Below are 26489 nucleotides of genomic sequence, written 5' to 3'. Positions count from 1 at the left end.
ACCTAGCCCATGAGATACTCCCAAGCAGGTCCCAGAAGAGGTCAAAGTTGGCTCTCTGAAGGTCCAGGGTAGCAATCCTACTTTTAACCTTACTTCTTCCACCAAGTTGCATCTTGAACTCCACCATCTCATGGTCGCTGCATCCCAAGCTGCTCCCAACCTTCACATCCCGAACAAGCCCACCCCTGTTGGTAAGAATAAGGTCCAGAAGCACCCCCCACCTCATCAACTCCTCCACCACCTGCATCAGAAAATTGTCCTCAATGCATTGTAGGAACCATTTGGACTGTGTGTGCATGGACAAGTTGCTTACCCAACAGATGTCTGGAAAATTGAAGTCCCCCATGAGAACCACTATCCGTGATCGTGAAGCTCGTACCAGCTTCTTGTAGAAAGCCTCATCGACCTCCTCCTCCTGATCTGGTGACCTGTAGTACACCTCCACAACAGTGTCCCCCATACCAGCCCACCCCTTAATTCTTACCCACAAACTCTTCACTTGTCCATCACCCTCCACCAGGTGGAGCTGGGTACACTCTAATTGCTCCCTCACATAAAGGGCAACCCCACCCCACCCACCCCGTTTCCCCAGCCTGTCTTTCCTAAAGAGGACATAGCCCTCCATGACTGCGTTCCAGTCATGTGAGTTGTCCCACCACGTCTGTGACTGCAACAAGATCGTGGCCCTGTGACCAAACACAGATCTCAAGCTCATCCTGTTTATTTCCCATGCTCCACGCATTGGTGTACAGGCACTTTAAGGAAGCAGCAGGCACAGTTACCACTGGAGGGATGCAAGAAGAAAAAAATTCCAGATGGGGTATTGGGATCATTACCTTCTCTGAGGAGCCCTTGGACAATCCTATGGGACAACTCAGAGGTCTTTCCCTACTATCTTCAGTGACAGCAGTGACAATTTCACCCAGCCCTTCTTTGTCACTTTTAGCTCCCCTCCCATCCCCCATCAAACCTAGTTTAAAAATAAATGTATTTTGGTAAAGTATATAGCTGTTTGAAAGCCTACAACCTAAGATGCTCTCTCAAGCTTATTTATAGGACTTGTTTACTTATAGGACTCGTAGGATGCTCAGAATAAATCTTCAGTGTTTAGCACTACATGGCATAATCTGGCAGCTGACAAAAACCTTGTCAGCTTGTCATCGCTGGGTTTAGCATGCAGCTAATACAGTGGTGAGCATCTGGAGCATCAAAAATCAGTAGGTGCTGCTGCTCTTGAGCCACGCTATCAGTGCATAAAGGATGAGCACCAAGAGGTTAGGTAGCTCAGAGAGCAGCAGTTCCTGGCTGCTGGTCCTGGTCCCAGTCCCAAATCACCACTGTTCTTTCTGCAGCATCCAGAAATATTCAGGCCTGAAGAATCCTCAGCAATTTGCCTACAGTTACACAAGAGCTCTGTAGCAGTGCAGCTACTTGAGCCCAGGTCCCAGGAGTCCTTAAAATGGATAGAAATGAACTGATTAAGATTGTTACACAAAGGAAAAAAATAGGGAGTATGGAATAACTGAAGAGAAGCCTGTGTAAGGAGCAGTACAACTTAGGAAGAAATAGCTGGACCAGTTCTACCAGCTAGGTGACATACACTTGCTCCCAATAGCTGAAATCTCTGAAAGGTCTCCATACTGATGTCTAAATCAAAATTATTTTATATCCTCATTAATCTGTGTTTGCTTACAACCAGTAACTTACATGTATATATTGGAAGTTTCATTGTGAGTTACTGAACAACTGTCAGTAATCAATTCTTCCTTAAAGTACATTACAATTTAAGATGCTGCTAAAGGAAAAAAGAACATAATGCACAGAGATATATATACATAACACAGCTCTGGGGAAGACATACCCCTGCTGAATGAACCATGCATTTTGGTGCCCCTGTTGTGCCTGACGAATACATGATAAAGAGAGGGTGACTAAAAGGCAGCTGTTCAAACTCCAGCTGTGGCGCCTGGTCTCCTTTCCCAGTAGCAAGGAAATCTTCTAAAAAGACACTGCATAAGAGGAGAAAAGGAAACATTTCAGTATGTTTTTTTTTTAAAAAAAAAAAAAAAAAACAAAAAACCATTACCCTAGCCCATATTTAAGATAACCTCTGTATCTAGTAGCTCTTTTACAATAAACTATATACTCAAACTATGTATATTATTTTCATTCCTAGTCATTCTACTCTGTTTGAATTGCTTTTTGTTTCCTTTTCCTCCTAAAAAGGAAGCATTAGTATCATATTGAGATGTAACAAAAAATCAAGCCTAAAAATCTCCACCTATCATCAGCTGCCTGCCTTAACAGATGAAAGCAGATTCCCAGTTTGTCAGTGGAGGTTTGGCTTTAGGATAGGAACTACACAAATGTCTGTTCATGTAATCAATGACAACAGAATTCTCCACATTGCTTCTCACACTGTAAATGCAGCCCTGCTGTACTGAGTACTTATTAAAGCTTTAGTTTAGTTTTAAATCCAGTATTATGTCTTGAAGCAGAATGGTCTTCCACTTAACTTTGAACTAGCAACTGCACCACTCTAGCCAACAAAAAAGGCTAAAAATGTCTCTTTCCTAGAAAAGGGTAACACAGCTCTGACTCCCATCTTGATAAAGCCAGTAAAAAGTATCCCATGATATAGCAGCTTGAGATGGAATAGGAAGAGGCAGAAACTGCTGCCTAGCCAATCTCCACTGCATGCAGAGGACGCTTCAGTTTAAGCCTTAGTCACCTTTAATATGGCGACTGGGGTCCTAAATTAAATGCCACTCTTGCCATGGTTCCTAAAGAGAAAATAACAATCAGAATAACTAAGGGAAAGAAAGAATGGAAAAAATCCAAACTGATTTTTCCTGTGCTGTCTCATCCCATGACACATTCTGTGCTTCCTTTATTTGGAAGGGAAAGATCGTTTGAGGAACATTTGCCTTCATTTGAGAACCGTCACACCAACAGCTGGGTTTGTGGAAGCTAAATACCACCTGTGCTTTCCTAATGGACCCATCTCAAGAAATCTGGCTAAAAGAAATCTGGCTAAGAAATCTGGCTAAGTCCTAGCTTTTTCAAGCTAAAGAGGTCATAAATTTTCAAGACATATCAGCATCCATCCCTAGTTCGGATAGTCTCCCATTACCTGCTAGGAATCTTAGAGATATCTATGGTTTCTCTTGAGGAGACATATGGAATCACCACCACTTTTTTTATATCTGGAAGCCCTGGAAGGAAGAAAAAAATACTACATTCAGTTATACAACTTAAAAGTTTTTTCTGTCCAATTGGATCATAGTGTAATGCCCTAAGGAACAGAGGTAAATCTGATGCATTGAGTATTGGATATAGTTTTAGCGTTTAAGAAAACCTCAAAGTTCTGTTACTTAAGATATGATTTCCTCATTATTGTCAGCCTTTTAAAAATAAAAGCATAAATCATCAAGCTTTAGTGCTGTAACACCTCTTCAGTTGTTTTCAGCAGCACTTCACATGGGCATAGAAAGACAGCATCACCAATTCTCCTGTTCCCCCACTTACACTGCCAGCTGATTTATGCTGATAGTTTAAATACATTGATACTGCTAAGCAAGAAAAAGACTTAAAATTATGCAAAAAAAAAAATGCTTTTCACTCGTATCAATTCTGCGATTTTAATTGGGCATAGGAATACTGGAAAGGAACAGGGACAGCAACAAGCAAAGGTGTTGTTTTCAGTGACAGCGCAAGCTTTGAGTGTGCACTGAATTACAGTATAAGATTAATGGTATGTAGTGAATGGTATACCTTTTACCACACTCAGGAGCTTTTCCAAGTGGTTATGTTCTTTGCCATTGTACACAACAGCTTCAACAGAGAAGATGAGCTTAGGCTGAATTTGGGAAAATCTGTCCAACACACCCTAAGGACAGAGAAAAAACAGGTTAAAAATGAATTGCTAAAACAGGAAAATCCACTGGAGGCTTAACACAGGTCTTGTTTTAAGCAAGGAATAAGGATAAGAATTGGCAAAATAATTGTTAAAAGACTGCTTTCATGTGTCCTTCACTCACCCAAGATCTTCAGGGTACAACAGGTTTGTAACCATGGATTTTGTGACCCCCACCATCCATCAACCAGTAACAAGATCACCACAGATCACAGAACATTCACTGAGGGATCAAGTTTACAAAGCTATCTAACTCAAAATTAATCTTGAGATTTAAATTTATAAACCCATCTAAAGAGAATAAGCACCTAAGTGAGATGTGGGTAGGAATAAGGCACTTACCTTACTTGAAGTCCCCCAAAATTTTATTTTCATCTTCCCACAGGTGCTCTCTATATGCCCTTGTAATCTATCCCCAGTGCTATTTTGACAGTGTACAGAAAAACAGGGAAACAGGGAAAAAAAGTCTTCTGGAAGATGCATTTATCATACAGCAAGGTGGCGCTTCACATGAAGCTCTGCAATCATTAGCAAAGGAAGTCGTACCACTGATTTTTACCAGAATGACAAGATATCAAACACAAACATGCCACCAACAAAAAAACTAACAGTTTTTCTAGAACCCCTGGGGCAGGAAACATTCAAATGCTACATTTTTAGGTGTCCACCAGCTAAGACTGTTTCCAGGATTTTACCATAGCTATTATCACATTAGAAGAAAACCCTTGTGGTGTTTTCTTTTATTATTTTTTTCCAGGTACACTGCACGCAGCAGCTTACCAGAAATGGATCTTTTTGTATTCAACAGCAAGAAGCAAATCCTTTTAGTAAAAGCTCCCAGCATAGGGTGATGTTCATCCCTTTCTACACACATTACTTGAAATATTAAGAACTACAAGATGAGTCAATACTATAAAATTGTCAGCTAACTGCTTAAGCAGTCTCCTAAATCATGCTGCAAAAAAATAGACTTTATATGTCTAAAAAATAGACTTTATAGATGTCATGTACTTATTCTTCCCATCAGCCTTATCATCTGTCCTGTGCATCGTGCTCTACTTTGCAACCAGAATGGAGCCAAATTGTTACCAAACCAAGAAGATCAAGACAAAAAGAAAAAATCACAATCAACACACCTCTGTTAAACTCCTTTCCAAACTAAGCTGGTCAGGCTTGCAAGAAAGCCTACTGCAGAAGCACAGGTCCTGCCACAACTACTTCTCCATGTTGCCTCTCCAGGAAAGTTCCCTGACCACCACTGGTAAGGAACAGGGGTGCAACTAAATATAATTAGCAACTGTCTCTGCTGAACATCACTTGGACACACTTTCTCTCCTACTGCCTGAAGAAAAATGTTTTCCAGAATACAGAAAAGCATTGACACTTTTCCTCTTCCTTGTTCACATCCTTAAAAAAAAAAAAAACATAACAATGCATTGACACCTAACTATATCAATTACTTTAAAAAAATAGGCCCTGAATCAGTTTCGGCAACAGAACAGGTTTTCAAGAAACCACTAGTGTATTAACCAACAAACTCAGAAATGTATATTAACTAAAAACATTAGTCTCTAAGGGAATATGAAAGCAAATTTCCATCTGTCTCTGGTATGTCATCACCCCATTTCTTTGTAATATTTCAAATAACTGACTAATCAGCCAGTTCACACCAAGTGTCTGTGTGTATATGCTCATGCTGAACACAGAGCATACACACCCCAGATCCATGCTGCCTGTTTAAAAATGAAGACCAATGAGAGGACTAAGGGTACTCTAACAGAGTAATGAAATCTGAAGAGAAGTGTGAATCAGACAGAGATGACTACAATTCTCAGGGTTTTACTAATCCTGCTAACATACCCTGTTGGATTCATTCGCACTGGCAGGATCAAATCCCACAGGGCAGCTTGATTTGATACAAAGAGAATACAAGCAGATGGAACATGTAATTACTAAACTGAACTTTATTCCTACCAGATGGTTCAGCAATGAATTGCTTTCATTAAAAGCTCAGGTATATCAGATATGGCTCATTCTATTTGATAGGCCTCAAATCCTGTATGAAAAATTTTGCAGGACCCCATGAATGAAGCTGCATTGACTTTGTGAGGGCTTACCAAAGGCTTCTCACATAGTTCTAAGAGAAGATCCTCTTTTTAAACTAACATATCCAGCAATCTCTTGTGCACAGGCCAAAAAGAACCAGTTTCTTGTTAGTGTACCTAAATGGATTACAGGGACTGGAGAAACAAAGCAAATGCTGCCAAAGGCGGTATTCTGTGTGGAAGGAAACTCACTGGTTCCCTGACAGCAGACATCCTGAATGCTTGCAGAGCCTTTGGACATATGGCATTCAGAGCCTGCAGTGTGTAGGCAGCTCTGAAAAGTGACATTTCTAGGATTCACAAAGTACATATATACACAATTACATTTGAAATGTTGAAAGTGTTCCAGTGTTTCCCAAAACACAAACAAAATCTTCATTTATATTAGCAGGACAAATGTAAGTGCACAGAAGGAAGAAGACCTACATGTATTCCTTTGGGTGGGAGCCAATATCCCTGAGGACCTCTACAGACCTGTCAAGATTTCAGGGTTTGAATTCACGTCAACACGTTGCCAAACCAAAAGAGAATAAATGATATTGATGACACTACTGCTCTAAAGCCAAGTTGCATTAAGAAAACTATCACAAAAAAAGCTGGCCACTGAAAGTAACAGCGTATCAACATGGACACAACATACCAGTGCTCTGTAATGTAAGCAAAATGAACAATCTTCCCCCAGATGAGAGATCAAATCACATTTCAAAGAAGATACTCCCTACTGTCATTTTCTGAGCAAGCAAAAAATATTTGTAGAACAGATTGATCATTACATGCTGCAATGATTTTTTTAAAACCATTTTTCTTTCCCAGTGATACAATTTCAACTGTAAACCAACAGAATGCTGCTGCCCTCTAGCGCTAATCCTGAGACAGTTCCACACCTTTAACCAGCTCCTGGGATTAAAACACGAGATTATGGATATATACCACCTGAAAACGTGGGTATTTTCTGTGTTCTGCAATACACAAACAATATATTCTTCAATGCTTTCATGCTAACTTTTAGATAGTAGAAAGATTCAACACTCCATTTTAAAAGTAATTTGCATGTTATTGCTTATGATGTGCTGAAAGCACATCAAAGAAGATCCCAAAGATCACCAGGACTACAGGTTGTCTGGAAATCTCCCAACAGAGTTAGCTTAAAATAATGAAACTACTTTAAATGAAAACCCGTGCTTTCAATTCTCAGTGATGATTTTTCAGCAGTTTGCAGTAGCTACAAAAAGAAAACATGATGTGCTTGGCTGTGCCACATGGTGGCAGTAACACTAAAGTGACCAGAAACCATCTGCCTCTAACTTGTCACCATCCACATTTGTCAAAATAACAACAATAGCTTTTTTGGAATGTCCGACAAGGCTACTCACGTTAATGCCAAAGTCTGGGGATGTTGAACTCCAGATAGCACCAATACTTGCAGCAGCCAGCATTGCTTCTACTGCATGAATGCTGTTTGGTAAATAACCTGTGGCAGAATTTGAATGGTTAAAGATGGAAGAAAACTAGAAACTATCAAAGCTAACAGAAAATCTATACAATAGCCAGTTTACACAGATTAAAAAAAAAGAACTGCATGCTGAAGCATCCTGTGACTCCACAAGTTTGTCACAGCCATACTGCCCTCCTTCAAAGTCTAACCAGTGACACAATGAATTATACAGAATTCCATTTATAAAAAATTTTATAAAAAGTTGTATCAGATTTTATAACTACAGACTTACTCCCAATTTACATAAGTTTCTGCTTAATTAATGAGACTTTCAGGATAAGAGGGTGGCACACTGAAGAGAGGAACTGTCAGACTGACTAGGCTACTTGGAGACTAAGAGCACATGCAGGGCAGCGCATCAAAATGTAGCCATTAGGAAAAACATCTGGAATAAAACAGTATAAATACTCAGCCATGCTTAGAAAGGCAGGGATCGCAAAATAAACCAAATTTGGCTAACTGTTGATCTTGTAAGGTTCTCTTATGCAACCAGGTCACATCAGAGATGCCTCTCACATTCCTTCAATATTTTCTGTACTCAGCTATTTACATCACCTGTAGAAAGATAAACGTTTCATTGCTTCCTTAGCAGAAATGACAAAGAACACTCTAAACAGATCAGGTGACTTTTACACCTGGCTTCATTCTAATTTTAATCAACATATGACTCAATACGCACAGTGCATCTGAAAGCAATAGTCTTTGTATGAACAGACAGTTCTTCAAGTTTTTGCTTTACATTTGAAGTCTGTTTATGTTCAAAAGCAGAGATTCAGCTTTCCATGGCTAAACTCTGTCTGGTATACACTGCCAGAATCTTAAACACAAACGAGCAAAACCAGCATCTCAGCTGATAAGGAGGGAACATGGTAGGACAAGCCCTTGAACATTCCTATACAAACATGGCTCTTCAGATTTATCATCAGCTTGCAGCAAGTTTTCAACATTGAAATTCACTTTATCAAGGTGCACAGACAAAATGGAATTCAAGTTAGTTAGTCTTTCAGTGGGCTCAATTTGAGCAACTCTCCAGAAAGCCAGCTACATGACTGAGATTGACTCTCATCTTAGCAGAATCCAACCCACAAATTAATAAATTGCAAATGAAATTTACACTTAAACTACCCTAAAACTGGTCAAAGATGTGAAATTTCAGATGATTATTTTTAAGCAACTGAAAAATGTCAGAGTACTTTAAACAGGCCTAATTATTTAGACAACTATTTAGAATTCAGTGTTTGAAAGCAAGTTTAAATGGCCTTAAAATGCTGCTTAAGCCATTTTACAAAACTGTTGCACGCTGGCAGATCCTGGACTTCAGTGCAAATTGCAGGTGCTGCAGCAGCAGTATCTACCAGGCAGCAAAAACTCACTGGGACAAAAACTCACTATGAAAGATATTTACAAAAGTACTTTTAGTGACAGGAACTAAGATCATAGATCTTAATAGAAGTTTGTTATGTTTTAACTTTATCAAGAAGATACTGAGCTTTATTTTTGCCAGTTAGTCTACACAGCTTGAACATCTATCCTTTTTCAACTTTGAAAAAAAGATTATAGAACTATACATTTTTTCTTTATCATGATTCAAAATCCGTGAAATAGTTTTTTTTAAACCAGCTTGACAATTTCAGCTGTGCTTTTGGGAGTAGCAACTTTGAAAAATAGTATTACAATGCATGTGCAACAGTTTCTTTAAAAATCACAACTGAATAAAAAGCCCATACCATGTTAAGATGTAAATTATTCCTGATCTGCATAGTTTGTGGTGTTTTGTTCAGTAAAGTTCTTAAGCACATAAAGTGCAGCAAAGCCTCTAGCACATAAAGGCGCATTTATTTTGCTATTTCTTCCCTAGTGTCAATGTTTACAACAAAAAGTAGTACAGTACCACAAAATTTGTTTTCTTTTGGTGTTTTGTTTTGTTTTTAAAGATAAGCCTCCATCCCAGAGCAATAATTTGAAGTATATGAAGCAGCCTAAACCATGGTCATGTGTGATGATAACTGTTTTTTTTTTTTTTTTTTAAACTGATGCCAATTAATTCCAATGAGCATTTCTTGGAGAGGGTTATCAGCAGGCCAGACAACAATGAAAACTAGAAGATGTCTCTCCAAACTTCAGAACTGGTTGATTACCTTGCTAGAGTTTACGACATCTCTAATATGCAAGTTCTCTTCACTCTTCCTTCAAAAGCCCTCAGGGAAAGTACATAAGTCTGCTTATTATTGCAAACCAGAAAATTAAATCATTATTTCCAGTTGTCAGTTGGCTTAGAAGTGGCATTTGAGCATATCATCCAAAACTGCCAAAAGGTATGAAGCACGTAAGGCAACTTAGTCTGTATTTCTACACCTTTATCTGATCACTGCAGGCATACAGCCTGTTCTTCAGGATTTTCACTTACTTGTCATAATGCCCAACACCAAGTAGCACAAATAAAAGTGTGGTTGTTCTACAATGAGATCCATAAAAACAAGTGAAAAAACTTTCATGAGAAAACCTGTGACAAAATCTCTAAGCCCTACAAGTGATATCTTATCAACACTGTATACATTTATTTTTATTTTTTTTTAAGAAGCACTTAGACCCTGATCTGTTCTAGACAGCATCTGCAGTCAGTTACAACTTATTTGATCTAGCATATGCTGAAATTAAGTTTACATGTTCATTTACACTACAGTACTCAAAATAGGTGAAAACTATAGTCTAAAAATTCCTGGTGTAGTCATGTTGTCAAGAGTCTTAATTTCCTCAAAGTGCTGAGAAGACACTCCCTGAAAGCATCTAATGCCTCGAAGCACAACATGCACTCAAAAGCAGAGGCATCCAACCATTTCTAGTTATCTGAATGAAGAAAACTTTGACCCTGCATTGAAGATTTAGCTCAACCCTTGACAGAATGCATCCAGACAAATGGAAGTATGAACCTGTATCTGAAATACCTTCTCCATGGTTCATACTATTCATCTAGCTCTCAAACTTAAGAAACAATTCAAAGACCAGACTTTCAAGTTTCCCTTTCTGATGTTAATGCAAGATTTCATACTGGGAGGATTTTAAAATGGCCACCCTACACAGCATTGCTGTGGCCTGACACTATCTATTAGTAACATGCTAATCTTCTTACAAAACTAGCTTTAAAACCCACATAAGCAAGCAGGGCTAATGCAGTTACTATAGATAAAATACCAGCTTTAAACAATGTAACTCATTGACATTTTGTTTGGGAGTTTGTGTGTGAACACATGGAGAAGATTAGTTTGTTTCACAGCTGACTTGTAATTGAATGGCTGTAAAAGCTGGTTATAGGATGACAGAAGCAACATACCTGGAGACTAAAACCACAGGTACTCCCAGCTTTACTTTATTCTTGCTGTAGTCATTGTTATTGGCCAAATAGATGACTATGGGGAGACCACAAGCCCTTCACATTTGGACTTCTGTAGCTTGGATTACATATTGTATCTGTCTCTTCAACTGTTCAAGCATAACTGACAGCATTAGATGTCTTTAGAAGAGATGTTTCACTACACATCTGCTTCAGTTATGTTTACTATTAAATGCTATCTCCTTAGTAATGGAAATGGAAAATTAGGAAGAAATCAAGCTGAAAAAAGTGCTGACATTGCTGCTTGTCCACCCACATTCACCCACCTCCAACTTTAACATACTATTACTGGTATGATATAACCACAAACTGTATTGAACAAACTAGGGGATATGTTAAGTACAGTTAAACTTAGAGGCGTTAAAGAACAGAAATTCACAAGAAAACACAGTGCCAATGCTCTTGTTTATAACTCTAACAACTCCAGATTTTAAGTGATTTTAAGCAAAAGTGGCAACAAAGGGCATCAGAACCTGGCAGGCTGACTAGGTATTACACAACTAAAACAAAAAGAGTAAAAATATCTCCCTTCTATTTAAAAGAAGACTTTTCAGAAGTAAAAGCATGCCCCACATTACACTGCTATAAGCTATGTGAAGAATCACCCTTCCTTCTGCCATCTGCTAAGAGCTTTGGAACAAATTAGGTCCCAATAGATTTTGGCAAGCTTTGGAAAGCCTCATCTTTGGTACCACAAGCAGGTGTATGATTCAAGCTTTCCCACCCAACACTTAACATCTCTCCCCCATGTCAATCTGGGATTTGGAGAACAGTCAGCAGTTTCAACCTCCCACTGTGATGTCACACTTCAGTTCTTCCAAGGACTGCCAATATCCTCTGGCATAGGAGAGAGATCTATGAAAGAAGTTGAGACCCAACTTAAATGTCTGTGTGTACATAGCTGGATTGCTATATAAAATACAAGATCTCCTGATTTCTTTCAGATGGGAAGCTCTCCCTAGGTATGGGCTGCTGCCCAAGGCAATGCAATCTGTCAAGGTCAGAAGTGTTGGGCACCAGGGGAGGGGAAGGGGAACTGTGCAACAGATCAAGTGTTGGGAGCTGGTACAGGTTGATCGGACTGGGGATTACAAGGAGGGTCTCTCACCAGTCAGAGTTAAGAGGGCAGAGCAAGCTAAAAAAAATAAAAAATACAAGAATTGCCCATGGTTCATATAAAATTAATTTTTTTTATTTTTTTTTCCCTCAATCTGTTTGCTGCTTGTTGTTTGTTTTAACAACAGAAATGTCACTGGATAGCCAGAGACTGTGCCTGCTCATAAAATCATTGAACGTAAGGGTTCCCACTGGAGTCACACACACATTTTCTCCTGTGAGAACAGGATGCTGAAGTGCAGTTAAATTCTGACCTTTATGTGTAAGGAAGCACTGACATTAATGATGATTTGTCAACAGAAATTTGGACTGCTACCTCCTGCAGGTAGTCTGTTAATTTAGTTTTAATTTAGAGGTGAGCTAGCTGCCAAAACAAACAAGATTCAAGAATCAGCCAGCCTCCGGTTGTGCTAAGCAAAAATGCTCATTAACTAAAAGGAGCTATTAAAGTTATGACGACATTATTAGTACGGTTATCACTGACTACATTTCAATAGCATGTTCTCTTCTCCAGCTACAGAGAACATTTCTCCTCTATATTATACTCTAAGAACTACTCACCAAATGAGCACAAAATAACACCACCATTATTTTTGCCTTCTTTTCTAAATGTAGCATTTCTAACTGGTTTTGATAAGAGTTCTAGCAGTTAATCAGGTTGTGAACAGAACTTTAATTTGCAAACACAATCTAATGAAGATAAAACTCTTTAACCTTAACCCAGAATGAATGTTCCCATTTAATGGGCATGCATCGGATCATACGCAGCCCCACTATCCAGCAGCCCCACTATCCAGCAGCCCCACTATCCAGCAGCCCCACTATCCAGCAGCCCCACTATCCAGCAGCCCCACTATCCAGCAGCCCCACTATCCAGCAGCCCCACTATCCAGCAGCCCCACTATCCAGCAGCCCCACTATCCAGCAGCCCCACTATCCAGCAGCCCCACTATCCAGCAGCCCCACTATCCAGCAGCCCCACTATCCAGCAGCCCCACTATCCAGCAGCCCCACTATCCAGCAGCCCCACTATCCAGCAGCCCCACTATCCAGCAGCCCCACTATCCAGCAGCCCCACTATCCAGCAGCCCCACTATCCAGCAGCCCCACTATCCAGCAGCCCCACTATCCAGCAGCCCCACTATCCAGCAGCCCCACTATCCAGCAGCCCCACTATCCAGCAGCCCCACTATCCAGCAGCCCCACTATCCAGCAGCCCCACTATCCAGCAGCCCCACTATCCAGCAGCCCCACTATCCAGCAGCCCCACTATCCAGCAGCCCCACTATCCAGCAGCCCCACTATCCAGCAGCCCCACTATCCAGCAGCCCCACTATCCAGCAGCCCCACTATCCAGCAGCCCCACTATCCAGCAGCCCCACTATCCAGCAGCCCCACTATCCAGCAGCCCCACTATCCAGCAGCCCCACTATCCAGCAGCCCCACTATCCAGCAGCCCCACTATCCAGCAGCCCCACTATCCAGCAGCCCCACTATCCAGCAGCCCCACTATCCAGCAGCCCCACTATCCAGCAGCCCCACTATCCAGCAGCCCCACTATCCAGCAGCCCCACTATCCAGCAGCCCCACTATCCAGCAGCCCCACTATCCAGCAGCCCCACTATCCAGCAGCCCCACTATCCAGCAGCCCCACTATCCAGCAGCCCCACTATCCAGCAGCCCCACTATCCAGCAGCCCCACTATCCAGCAGCCCCACTATCCAGCAGCCCCACTATCCAGCAGCCCCACTATCCAGCAGCCCCACTATCCAGCAGCCCCACTATCCAGCAGCCCCACTATCCAGCAGCCCCACTATCCAGCAGCCCCACTATCCAGCAGCCCCACTATCCAGCAGCCCCACTATCCAGCAGCCCCACTATCCAGCAGCCCCACTATCCAGCAGCCCCACTATCCAGCAGCCCCACTATCCAGCAGCCCCACTATCCAGCAGCCCCACTATCCAGCAGCCCCACTATCCAGCAGCCCCACTATCCAGCAGCCCCACTATCCAGCAGCCCCACTATCCAGCAGCCCCACTATCCAGCAGCCCCACTATCCAGCAGCCCCACTATCCAGCAGCCCCACTATCCAGCAGCCCCACTATCCAGCAGCCCCACTATCCAGCAGCCCCACTATCCAGCAGCCCCACTATCCAGCAGCCCCACTATCCAGCAGCCCCACTATCCAGCAGCCCCACTATCCAGCAGCCCCACTATCCAGCAGCCCCACTATCCAGCAGCCCCACTATCCAGCAGCCCCACTATCCAGCAGCCCCACTATCCAGCAGCCCCACTATCCAGCAGCCCCACTATCCAGCAGCCCCACTATCCAGCAGCCCCACTATCCAGCAGCCCCACTATCCAGCAGCCCCACTATCCAGCAGCCCCACTATCCAGCAGCCCCACTATCCAGCAGCCCCACTATCCAGCAGCCCCACTATCCAGCAGCCCCACTATCCAGCAGCCCCACTATCCAGCAGCCCCACTATCCAGCAGCCCCACTATCCAGCAGCCCCACTATCCAGCAGCCCCACTATCCAGCAGCCCCACTATCCAGCAGCCCCACTATCCAGCAGCCCCACTATCCAGCAGCCCCACTATCCAGCAGCCCCACTATCCAGCAGCCCCACTATCCAGCAGCCCCACTATCCAGCAGCCCCACTATCCAGCAGCCCCACTATCCAGCAGCCCCACTATCCAGCAGCCCCACTATCCAGCAGCCCCACTATCCAGCAGCCCCACTATCCAGCAGCCCCACTATCCAGCAGCCCCACTATCCAGCAGCCCCACTATCCAGCAGCCCCACTATCCAGCAGCCCCACTATCCAGCAGCCCCACTATCCAGCAGCCCCACTATCCAGCAGCCCCACTATCCAGCAGCCCCACTATCCAGCAGCCCCACTATCCAGCAGCCCCACTATCCAGCAGCCCCACTATCCAGCAGCCCCACTATCCAGCAGCCCCACTATCCAGCAGCCCCACTATCCAGCAGCCCCACTATCCAGCAGCCCCACTATCCAGCAGCCCCACTATCCAGCAGCCCCACTATCCAGCAGCCCCACTATCCAGCAGCCCCACTATCCAGCAGCCCCACTATCCAGCAGCCCCACTATCCAGCAGCCCCACTATCCAGCAGCCCCACTATCCAGCAGCCCCACTATCCAGCAGCCCCACTATCCAGCAGCCCCACTATCCAGCAGCCCCACTATCCAGCAGCCCCACTATCCAGCAGCCCCACTATCCAGCAGCCCCACTATCCAGCAGCCCCACTATCCAGCAGCCCCACTATCCAGCAGCCCCACTATCCAGCAGCCCCACTATCCAGCAGCCCCACTATCCAGCAGCCCCACTATCCAGCAGCCCCACTATCCAGCAGCCCCACTATCCAGCAGCCCCACTATCCAGCAGCCCCACTATCCAGCAGCCCCACTATCCAGCAGCCCCACTATCCAGCAGCCCCACTATCCAGCAGCCCCACTATCCAGCAGCCCCACTATCCAGCAGCCCCACTATCCAGCAGCCCCACTATCCAGCAGCCCCACTATCCAGCAGCCCCACTATCCAGCAGCCCCACTATCCAGCAGCCCCACTATCCAGCAGCCCCACTATCCAGCAGCCCCACTATCCAGCAGCCCCACTATCCAGCAGCCCCACTATCCAGCAGCCCCACTATCCAGCAGCCCCACTATCCAGCAGCCCCACTATCCAGCAGCCCCACTATCCAGCAGCCCCACTATCCAGCAGCCCCACTATCCAGCAGCCCCACTATCCAGCAGCCCCACTATCCAGCAGCCCCACTATCCAGCAGCCCCACTATCCAGCAGCCCCACTATCCAGCAGCCCCACTATCCAGCAGCCCCACTATCCAGCAGCCCCACTATCCAGCAGCCCCACTATCCAGCAGCCCCACTATCCAGCAGCCCCACTATCCAGCAGCCCCACTATCCAGCAGCCCCACTATCCAGCAGCCCCACTATCCAGCAGCCCCACTATCCAGCAGCCCCACTATCCAGCAGCCCCACTATCCAGCAGCCCCACTATCCAGCAGCCCCACTATCCAGCAGCCCCACTATCCAGCAGCCCCACTATCCAGCAGCCCCACTATCCAGCAGCCCCACTATCCAGCAGCCCCACTATCCAGCAGCCCCACTATCCAGCAGCCCCACTATCCAGCAGCCCCACTATCCAGCAGCCCCACTATCCAGCAGCCCCACTATCCAGCAGCCCCACTATCCAGCAGCCCCACTATCCAGCAGCCCCACTATCCAGCAGCCCCACTATCCAGCAGCCCCACTATCCAGCAGCCCCACTATCCAGCAGCCCCACTATCCAGCAGCCCCACTATCCAGCAGCCCCACTATCCAGCAGCCCCACTATCCAGCAGCCCCACTATCCAGCAGCCCCACTATCCAGCAGCCCCACTATCCAGCAGCCCCACTATCCAGCAGCCCCACTATCCAGCAGCCCCACTATCCAGCAGCCCCACTATCCAGCAGCCCCACTATCCAGCAGCCCCACTATCCAGCAGCCCCACTATCCAGCAGCCCCACTATCCAGCAGCCCCACTATCCAGCAGCCCCACTATCCAGCAGCCCCACTATCCAGCAGCCCCACTATCCAGCAGCCCCACTATCCAGCAGCCCCACTATCCAGCAGCCCCACTATCCAGCAGCCCCACTATCCAGCAGCCCCACTATCCAGCAGCCCCACTATCCAGCAGCCCCACTATCCAGCAGCCCCACTATCCAGCAGCCCCACTATCCAGCAGCCCCACTATCCAGCAGCCCCACTATCCAGCAGCCCCACTATCCAGCAGCCCCACTATCCAGCAGCCCCACTATCCAGCAGCCCCACTATCCAGCAGCCCCACTATCCAGCAGCCCCACTATCCAGCAGCCCCACTATCCAGCAGCCCCACTATCCAGCAGCCCCACTATCCAGCAGCCCCACTATCCAGCAGCCCCACTATCCAGCAGCCCCACTATCCAGCAGCCCCACTATCCAGCAGCCCCACTATCCAGCAGCCCCACTATCCAGCAGCCCCACTATCCAGCAGCCCCACTATCCAGCAGCCCCACTATCCAGCAGCCCCACTATCCAGCAGCCCCACTATCCAGCAGCCCCACTATCCAGCAGCCCCACTATCCAGCAGCCCCACTATCCAGCAGCCCCACTATCCAGCAGCCCCACTATCCAGCAGCCCCACTATCCAGCAGCCCCACTATCCAGCAGCCCCACTATCCAGCAGCCCCACTATCCAGCAGCCCCACTATCCAGCAGCCCCACTATCCAGCAGCCCCACTATCCAGCAGCCCCACTATCCAGCAGCCCCACTATCCAGCAGCCCCACTATCCAGCAGCCCCACTATCCAGCAGCCCCACTATCCAGCAGCCCCACTATCCAGCAGCCCCACTATCCAGCAGCCCCACTATCCAGCAGCCCCACTATCCAGCAGCCCCACTATCCAGCAGCCCCACTATCCAGCAGCCCCACTATCCAGCAGCCCCACTATCCAGCAGCCCCACTATCCAGCAGCCCCACTATCCAGCAGCCCCACTATCCAGCAGCCCCACTATCCAGCAGCCCCACTATCCAGCAGCCCCACTATCCAGCAGCCCCACTATCCAGCAGCCCCACTATCCAGCAGCCCCACTATCCAGCAGCCCCACTATCCAGCAGCCCCACTATCCAGCAGCCCCACTATCCAGCAGCCCCACTATCCAGCAGCCCCACTATCCAGCAGCCCCACTATCCAGCAGCCCCACTATCCAGCAGCCCCACTATCCAGCAGCCCCACTATCCAGCAGCCCCACTATCCAGCAGCCCCACTATCCAGCAGCCCCACTATCCAGCAGCCCCACTATCCAGCAGCCCCACTATCCAGCAGCCCCACTATCCAGCAGCCCCACTATCCAGCAGCCCCACTATCCAGCAGCCCCACTATCCAGCAGCCCCACTATCCAGCAGCCCCACTATCCAGCAGCCCCACTATCCAGCAGCCCCACTATCCAGCAGCCCCACTATCCAGCAGCCCCACTATCCAGCAGCCCCACTATCCAGCAGCCCCACTATCCAGCAGCCCCACTATCCAGCAGCCCCACTATCCAGCAGCCCCACTATCCAGCAGCCCCACTATCCAGCAGCCCCACTATCCAGCAGCCCCACTATCCAGCAGCCCCACTATCCAGCAGCCCCACTATCCAGCAGCCCCACTATCCAGCAGCCCCACTATCCAGCAGCCCCACTATCCAGCAGCCCCACTATCCAGCAGCCCCACTATCCAGCAGCCCCACTATCCAGCAGCCCCACTATCCAGCAGCCCCACTATCCAGCAGCCCCACTATCCAGCAGCCCCACTATCCAGCAGCCCCACTATCCAGCAGCCCCACTATCCAGCAGCCCCACTATCCAGCAGCCCCACTATCCAGCAGCCCCACTATCCAGCAGCCCCACTATCCAGCAGCCCCACTATCCAGCAGCCCCACTATCCAGCAGCCCCACTATCCAGCAGCCCCACTATCCAGCAGCCCCACTATCCAGCAGCCCCACTATCCAGCAGCCCCACTATCCAGCAGCCCCACTATCCAGCAGCCCCACTATCCAGCAGCCCCACTATCCAGCAGCCCCACTATCCAGCAGCCCCACTATCCAGCAGCCCCACTATCCAGCAGCCCCACTATCCAGCAGCCCCACTATCCAGCAGCCCCACTATCCAGCAGCCCCACTATCCAGCAGCCCCACTATCCAGCAGCCCCACTATCCAGCAGCCCCACTATCCAGCAGCCCCACTATCCAGCAGCCCCACTATCCAGCAGCCCCACTATCCAGCAGCCCCACTATCCAGCAGCCCCACTATCCAGCAGCCCCACTATCCAGCAGCCCCACTATCCAGCAGCCCCACTATCCAGCAGCCCCACTATCCAGCAGCCCCACTATCCAGCAGCCCCACTATCCAGCAGCCCCACTATCCAGCAGCCCCACTATCCAGCAGCCCCACTATCCAGCAGCCCCACTATCCAGCAGCCCCACTATCCAGCAGCCCCACTATCCAGCAGCCCCACTATCCAGCAGCCCCACTATCCAGCAGCCCCACTATCCAGCAGCCCCACTATCCAGCAGCCCCACTATCCAGCAGCCCCACTATCCAGCAGCCCCACTATCCAGCAGCCCCACTATCCAGCAGCCCCACTATCCAGCAGCCCCACTATCCAGCAGCCCCACTATCCAGCAGCCCCACTATCCAGCAGCCCCACTATCCAGCAGCCCCACTATCCAGCAGCCCCACTATCCAGCAGCCCCACTATCCAGCAGCCCCACTATCCAGCAGCCCCACTATCCAGCAGCCCCACTATCCAGCAGCCCCACTATCCAGCAGCCCCACTATCCAGCAGCCCCACTATCCAGCAGCCCCACTATCCAGCAGCCCCACTATCCAGCAGCCCCACTATCCAGCAGCCCCACTATCCAGCAGCCCCACTATCCAGCAGCCCCACTATCCAGCAGCCCCACTATCCAGCAGCCCCACTATCCAGCAGCCCCACTATCCAGCAGCCCCACTATCCAGCAGCCCCACTATCCAGCAGCCCCACTATCCAGCAGCCCCACTATCCAGCAGCCCCACTATCCAGCAGCCCCACTATCCAGCAGCCCCACTATCCAGCAGCCCCACTATCCAGCAGCCCCACTATCCAGCAGCCCCACTATCCAGCAGCCCCACTATCCAGCAGCCCCACTATCCAGCAGCCCCACTATCCAGCAGCCCCACTATCCAGCAGCCCCACTATCCAGCAGCCCCACTATCCAGCAGCCCCACTATCCAGCAGCCCCACTATCCAGCAGCCCCACTATCCAGCAGCCCCACTATCCAGCAGCCCCACTATCCAGCAGCCCCACTATCCAGCAGCCCCACTATCCAGCAGCCCCACTATCCAGCAGCCCCACTATCCAGCAGCCCCACTATCCAGCAGCCCCACTATCCAGCAGCCCCACTATCCAGCAGCCCCACTATCCAGCAGCCCCACTATCCAGCAGCCCCACTATCCAGCAGCCCCACTATCCAGCAGCCCCACTATCCAGCAGCCCCACTATCCAGCAGCCCCACTATCCAGCAGCCCCACTATCCAGCAGCCCCACTATCCAGCAGCCCCACTATCCAGCAGCCCCACTATCCAGCAGCCCCACTATCCAGCAGCCCCACTATCCAGCAGCCCCACTATCCAGCAGCCCCACTATCCAGCAGCCCCACTATCCAGCAGCCCCACTATCCAGCAGCCCCACTATCCAGCAGCCCCACTATCCAGCAGCCCCACTATCCAGCAGCCCCACTATCCAGCAGCCCCACTATCCAGCAGCCCCACTATCCAGCAGCCCCACTATCCAGCAGCCCCACTATCCAGCAGCCCCACTATCCAGCAGCCCCACTATCCAGCAGCCCCACTATCCAGCAGCCCCACTATCCAGCAGCCCCACTATCCAGCAGCCCCACTATCCAGCAGCCCCACTATCCAGCAGCCCCACTATCCAGCAGCCCCACTATCCAGCAGCCCCACTATCCAGCAGCCCCACTATCCAGCAGCCCCACTATCCAGCAGCCCCACTATCCAGCAGCCCCACTATCCAGCAGCCCCACTATCCAGCAGCCCCACTATCCAGCAGCCCCACTATCCAGCAGCCCCACTATCCAGCAGCCCCACTATCCAGCAGCCCCACTATCCAGCAGCCCCACTATCCAGCAGCCCCACTATCCAGCAGCCCCACTATCCAGCAGCCCCACTATCCAGCAGCCCCACTATCCAGCAGCCCCACTATCCAGCAGCCCCACTATCCAGCAGCCCCACTATCCAGCAGCCCCACTATCCAGCAGCCCCACTATCCAGCAGCCCCACTATCCAGCAGCCCCACTATCCAGCAGCCCCACTATCCAGCAGCCCCACTATCCAGCAGCCCCACTATCCAGCAGCCCCACTATCCAGCAGCCCCACTATCCAGCAGCCCCACTATCCAGCAGCCCCACTATCCAGCAGCCCCACTATCCAGCAGCCCCACTATCCAGCAGCCCCACTGTACTATCTTCCAGAGATAAAGATCTCCGACAAAACCAGTAGTTACTTTCCTGCATTGCTCCACTACTTTCCGAGTATATCACCATGTTATAGTAATTGAAACTGGTACATAGCCTGCTTCTTGTCACTTACACATGAGACTTAATCTGTTGTGTTAGCATAACCAGCAACATGCACAGAACAACTGTTTTGAGAACTCTCGTAACTTTTTTTTTTAAACTTATATACATTTACAAAACAATACAGAGTAGTGTATTAAAGCTCCATAAGCAGTCTGCAACAAAGTATTCTTTTTTACACATCCTGAGTAACTTCTTTGCAAAAGTCACAAAAAAAAAGGAACACATTAACACATTCAGTGCTCCATGAAGACAGACTGTGTTTACAGAAAACATTAAAAGTGGTCAACAAAAACATGACTGACTGGTTTCATGATGTCCAGGTTTCTAGTTCTACGAATGATTAGATACTGTTTTGCCAACATTGTTGGGGCAAATTTAAAAAAATGCAACCCACTTATCATTTGATGTACACAGCAGAGAACACAGTAAGCAACACCACACATTTAAGTTCTAAATACCCAAACTTTGTGGAGCATAAGTCTTCCTATTCATTTTTTTGGTTTCAGACAGAGGCTGTTGCTCCTCAAGAAGTTATCAGTATGAATGTGATAGCGTTACAATTGAAAATGAAACAAAATTAAAGCATCAATTTACTCTTCATTCAGGCAAACCTTCCTGACTTGGCTAGATGGTTCATACTACATTAACGATTTGATTCTAATTCTGTGTAGAAAAGGCAAGCCCCTAGTTATGATAATTAAATTCTGCAGTTACCAGTTCAGCAGAACACTCATACCACATACATGTAGTATGAGATCTCTTGAGTATATTTTACATCCCCATTTGCGGGTCATATTTACATGTGCAGTAAAAGATAATAATGCATACCCTTCTGACTTTGAAGGCATTGGCTCAAGTTCTGGTTTGTAACTTGCAGAAAAACAAACCAAGCAGTTTCATCACTTCGGGTTTGCACCATATAAAAATTTACACAGACCCAGGATAACTGCCAATTATTGCTCAAGGAACATGTGGTTCCAGTAGTAAGATGGATGAGCACATCAGCACAACTACCAGGTAGGCGTCAGGGAACTTCAAGGATACTGCAGTTTGGACTTGCACCACACTGACAAAATTACAGAGAATATGTTACAGAGTATGAGAAGCACAGATATGGAACAGATCAACTGCAAGATCATAAGCAGCAATTCAGGATGAATGGACTGAAGCCAACTTGAGTAACTCCTGTCTGTGCCCGGACTGCATACTGTACAAACTGTTTGTAAGACAAAAAACTGTTTATTTGGAAAAGTCTGCACAACAGTCTTATGACAGGACAAAGACCCTTCAATTACTCCAAAAAATACTGAGTTACTACTGAAAGGATAATACAGCTCTAACTGCTAAGCCTAGCACTGGAACGACATAAGTTATCGCACTTCAGCTGTTCACTGCCACCGTTCTGCTGGAAGCCACTACTCCCAAAAGCACTGGTGGCAGAAGGCAGTGTCTAGTCCTCAAGAAATGCAGTTCACAGTGCTGCACATTACCTGGAGCTGTAGGGACAGTAATCACCAGCTGGCACCAGAACAAACAGCCTGGGACCATAATTTCCAAGATTGCCACAATGTGAACCTACCCAACCTTGTGAGTCAAAGATCAACTAGATGTAAAGTCTCCATCACTTCTGCTTCCATGGAGCACTTAGAGCTTCACAAATTAAGTTTTTTTTTTTTGTTTGTTTTTTTAATGTCCCTCTGCAGTGCTTGAGAACAGGCAGGCTACTCCAGGTTCCTTCCCCCTAGAAGCATACTTCACACAAACCCAAAAAGGGATAAGAGCCTTTTCTTCAGAATGTTTCAGTGAAGCAGTATTTCATAAATACATTTTTATAACTCTACTCATTTGTATATTTTAAGAAAATTTTACCTCCTTTCCTTTAAAAAAAAAAACCACCAAACTTACCCACAACTCTGTCTCCCACTTTTACTCCCATCTTCCTCATGGCTGCAGCATACAAAGCTACGGATTGTCTCAGTTCTTCAAAAGTAACTTTCAAGATTTCTTCTTTCCCTTCCTCTGAGAAAACAAGATTTTTTAAAACAACCAATCAGAAATTCTACACTGCAACCTAGAGTCAGTACAAGTAGCTAATTCTGGAAGGAAAACTTATGACTTTCAGTATTTTTTATTTTTTTATTTTTTAAAAATTTGTGGTATGCTGGCAAACACAGACCAAATAAACTGAACTGGACTCCATGCACCTCAGAGATCTGCAGGGTATTTTCATTTTTGTGCTGAATGTCAGATGTTACATAAGATGTTAATAAATCATTCATGAAACAAAATGAACAGAACAAATGTTATGGAAGACAAAGTTTGTCATCTTAGAGGCTCTGTACTTCTTCAACTTGACTGCAAAACCACGCAAATCATTGGGCCCATCCTATTTCCAGTATCCAGTATTTCTCATGAAAACATGTCAAGAATGTAGCCACAAAAATGCACTGCATGCCCTGGTACAGCAGGTCTTTGAAGAACAGCTCCAGTCATTATTTTCATTAATCAGGGAACAGTATTTTTACCATTATATGTCCACCCATGTAAATTTAGATCTACATGAAGCAAGACAGCAGGTGTTGATGGGAAGCAGTACAGAAGTTAATAAAACATGTACTTCATAAGCTGAGCAGGGCAGGTCTATAAATTCTCTTTCCTGTTGCTCTAGGGGAACGCAGGACTCTGATCTCACTTTGTGATTAAAGACCCCAGGAGAAAGGAGTCGCAAACAAGAGACTGAACTAAATGAAATTGTTTAGCAAAGTTATGCTTCCATTCCCATGCCCTATTACACCCACAGAGCTCCCACAGAATCACCCCTAGTGATTTCAGGAACCTGACACAGGTTCTCTAAACACCACTCTGATCTAGCAGTGATTGGTTAATGAAAAATACTCTGACTTAAGAGAGCCTAAGAAGATTAAATAGAGCAGAAGGTCATGAAAAGAGACGCAGGTATAGGCCTGTTCCCTGCAGAGAAAGAAGTGTGTTCGCTCCTCAGGCACTGACATAGTATACACCTGTATCAGCTGAATTTCTCTGTTTGGTATTATCTATTTTTGGTATCATCCAGTACAACCCATAACTTCCTAACAGGAAACAAGATCTCCAAGAGACAATGTGATCACTTATCAAACCAAAAAATTAACTAAGTTGCTAATATTTCCTTCAATAATTTGAACTGCAAGTATTTAACTCCACTTTTCCTCAAATTACACACTTAACATTAACAGAAGTCAATCCCATTACAGCTACATACCCTTAGAGCTGAGTTACTGATCAGTGTTTGGTTTTCAGCTATTGCACAAGATGTATTTAAACAACTACGTTGAGGTTTTTCCAATTAAGTAATACTTAAGAAGCTTTTCTAATGACATCAAAATTTGAAAACTCATCACTTCGAAGCCAGCTTCATGTTAGAAGCCCCATTTCTATCTGACTTCAGCAGAAAGTTCTTATTACATCAAAATCAGGTCATAGATTTTCCTATTCTCTCTGATTTGGAGTTGTTCTGTGTGTGTATATATATATATATATATGATCAGAGAGGTTTCTTTCAATATCTCTAAATAGTAAAACAACTGATAAGTTTTTCTTTCAGTGCTAAAATACAGAATACAGCTCTGCTGTCTTATGTAGCTGTTAAAAACAGTCAGAACAACAGGAATACACATGTAATTCAACAACTGATCTCCATACCTCAGAAGCTAAGACTTAATACCCGCTCAATCCATCCATGTTTTTGTATAGCTTGTTCTGCTAATAAGCTATGAGGCTGTTTTGTTTATTGTTAAGCTATTACAAAGAATCACCTCTTGGTCACTATTACAAGGATTAGGCCCAGCAAAAGGGAAGCTCAAAATACAAGTCTGTAGGGCAATGCTCAGATAAACCCGCACAGAGGCTAATCCCATCTAACATATTAGAATATACGTATATATATATGTTTTAAGTTACCAAAGTTAGCAGATTTATGGAAGGGTCTTAAGAATTACAGTCTTCATTATGAGGACACCTGGATTTTAGTGACTTACACCTTCTCCAGAATAACAACAAAACCAAGTAAGACTGAACTTCAGAGCTCCAGAAAAGTGAAATTCCAGCTCTCCCGTGCAAGTAACTGTCCTTTCCTTCCTCCCTGCACTGTCACAACTACAGGGAATTCCTACCTGTGTCACATGTACTCCTTAGTATTTTTAAGATAAAAGGCATAGGAAGAGGGTGGGAAGGACTGTATCAAGCAGTGCCAAAATCCTCCCAAAGGCACGTTAGGCAAGTGTTTATGACAAACACAAAATAATAGCTCAAATACTGAGTGATGTTAAACACAGCATCATCTTTACTACCTTAAGACAGTTAAGCACATTCTCAGAAGAAAATTTCATTTGCTTTGCCAAGGACTTTTCAGAACTATCTACGTTCCTGGACCTTATTTTCCTGTTTTTTTTTTGTTTTTTTTTTTTTGAGGAGCTGTATCACTCATTCTGCAGAGATGATACCTTTATTTTCTTCTTTTCTCCTCACCCAGGCCAGTTTATTTCAAGGTTTATAAAAACACATGTTGTTTTAAAGGCCAGCACCTATGAACTATAAAAAAAAAAAAAGAAAGCCGTGAATTCTTACTCACTTGCTGCATACAGTGCAATCTTGTCATTGTCTTTGTGCTTCAGAAGATTTTCTGCATAGTTCAGACGGCTACCTTTAAACCATTCTGGGACATCTGCAATGCTTTTGGACGTATCAACCACCTGAAGAAAAAACATAATACATTGATGCAAAAAGCTAGTATCATTTCTACAGATATATGCTAATTAATTCCAAGCAAGGACAATTCCTCCCAGTTTGCAGATAGCAAGCAGACACCAGATCTATTAATACAGGCCTAGAAATACGACTGATTTGTCAAGCAAAGACATTGTTAGAACAAGGCTGGAAGAGTTCCTCACTGACAGCTCTACCTTCACACCAGCCTTAAATACACAAGCAAGCCAAAATACTACATCTATAGCAAGATGTGCACACCACAGGGCACGCTGGGGTCCTGTGTGGAGACCCCACAGAGCAGTGACTGAGCTACAGCACGCTGCAGCCTCCCTCTTATAGAAGCCAAAGCATAAGAATACTGAGTGCCCTGTCTCCCCCATCACGAGTTACTTGGTACAGAGCCCAACATTAGCAACATTGACAGTGGTAACTGATCCAAGTCTGGATATGTGGACTGTACAGTCAAATATAGCTGAAGAAGTTAGAGCTTTTTATTCTAATTCTCTATATATATATT

The 26489-nt window shown here is 46.1% G+C and overlaps 1 protein-coding gene across 1 annotated transcript in view; it reads right to left on the bottom strand.

Annotated features, from left to right (window-relative positions):
* AACS (acetoacetyl-CoA synthetase) overlaps positions 1 to 26489 on the bottom strand; it is a 56688-nt gene that overhangs the window by 22675 nt on the left and 7524 nt on the right. Inside the window, exons 3-8 of the mRNA XM_084539200.1 lie at positions 25836 to 25956; positions 23114 to 23227; positions 7395 to 7492; positions 3775 to 3889; positions 3134 to 3215; positions 1862 to 2009 (exon numbers count right to left, since the gene is read on the bottom strand). Of these exons, the coding sequence (XP_084395326.1) occupies positions 1862 to 2009; positions 3134 to 3215; positions 3775 to 3889; positions 7395 to 7492; positions 23114 to 23227; positions 25836 to 25956 (678 nt within the window). The remainder of the gene's footprint in view (positions 1 to 1861; positions 2010 to 3133; positions 3216 to 3774; positions 3890 to 7394; positions 7493 to 23113; positions 23228 to 25835; positions 25957 to 26489) is intronic.

This window comes from Aythya ferina (genome assembly GCF_964211825.1).
Source record: "Aythya ferina genome assembly, chromosome: 17".
NCBI lineage: Eukaryota > Metazoa > Chordata > Aves > Anseriformes > Anatidae > Aythya > Aythya ferina.
Note: the sequence above shows the minus strand (reverse complement) of the source record. Positions and strands in the feature narration are given on the sequence as shown.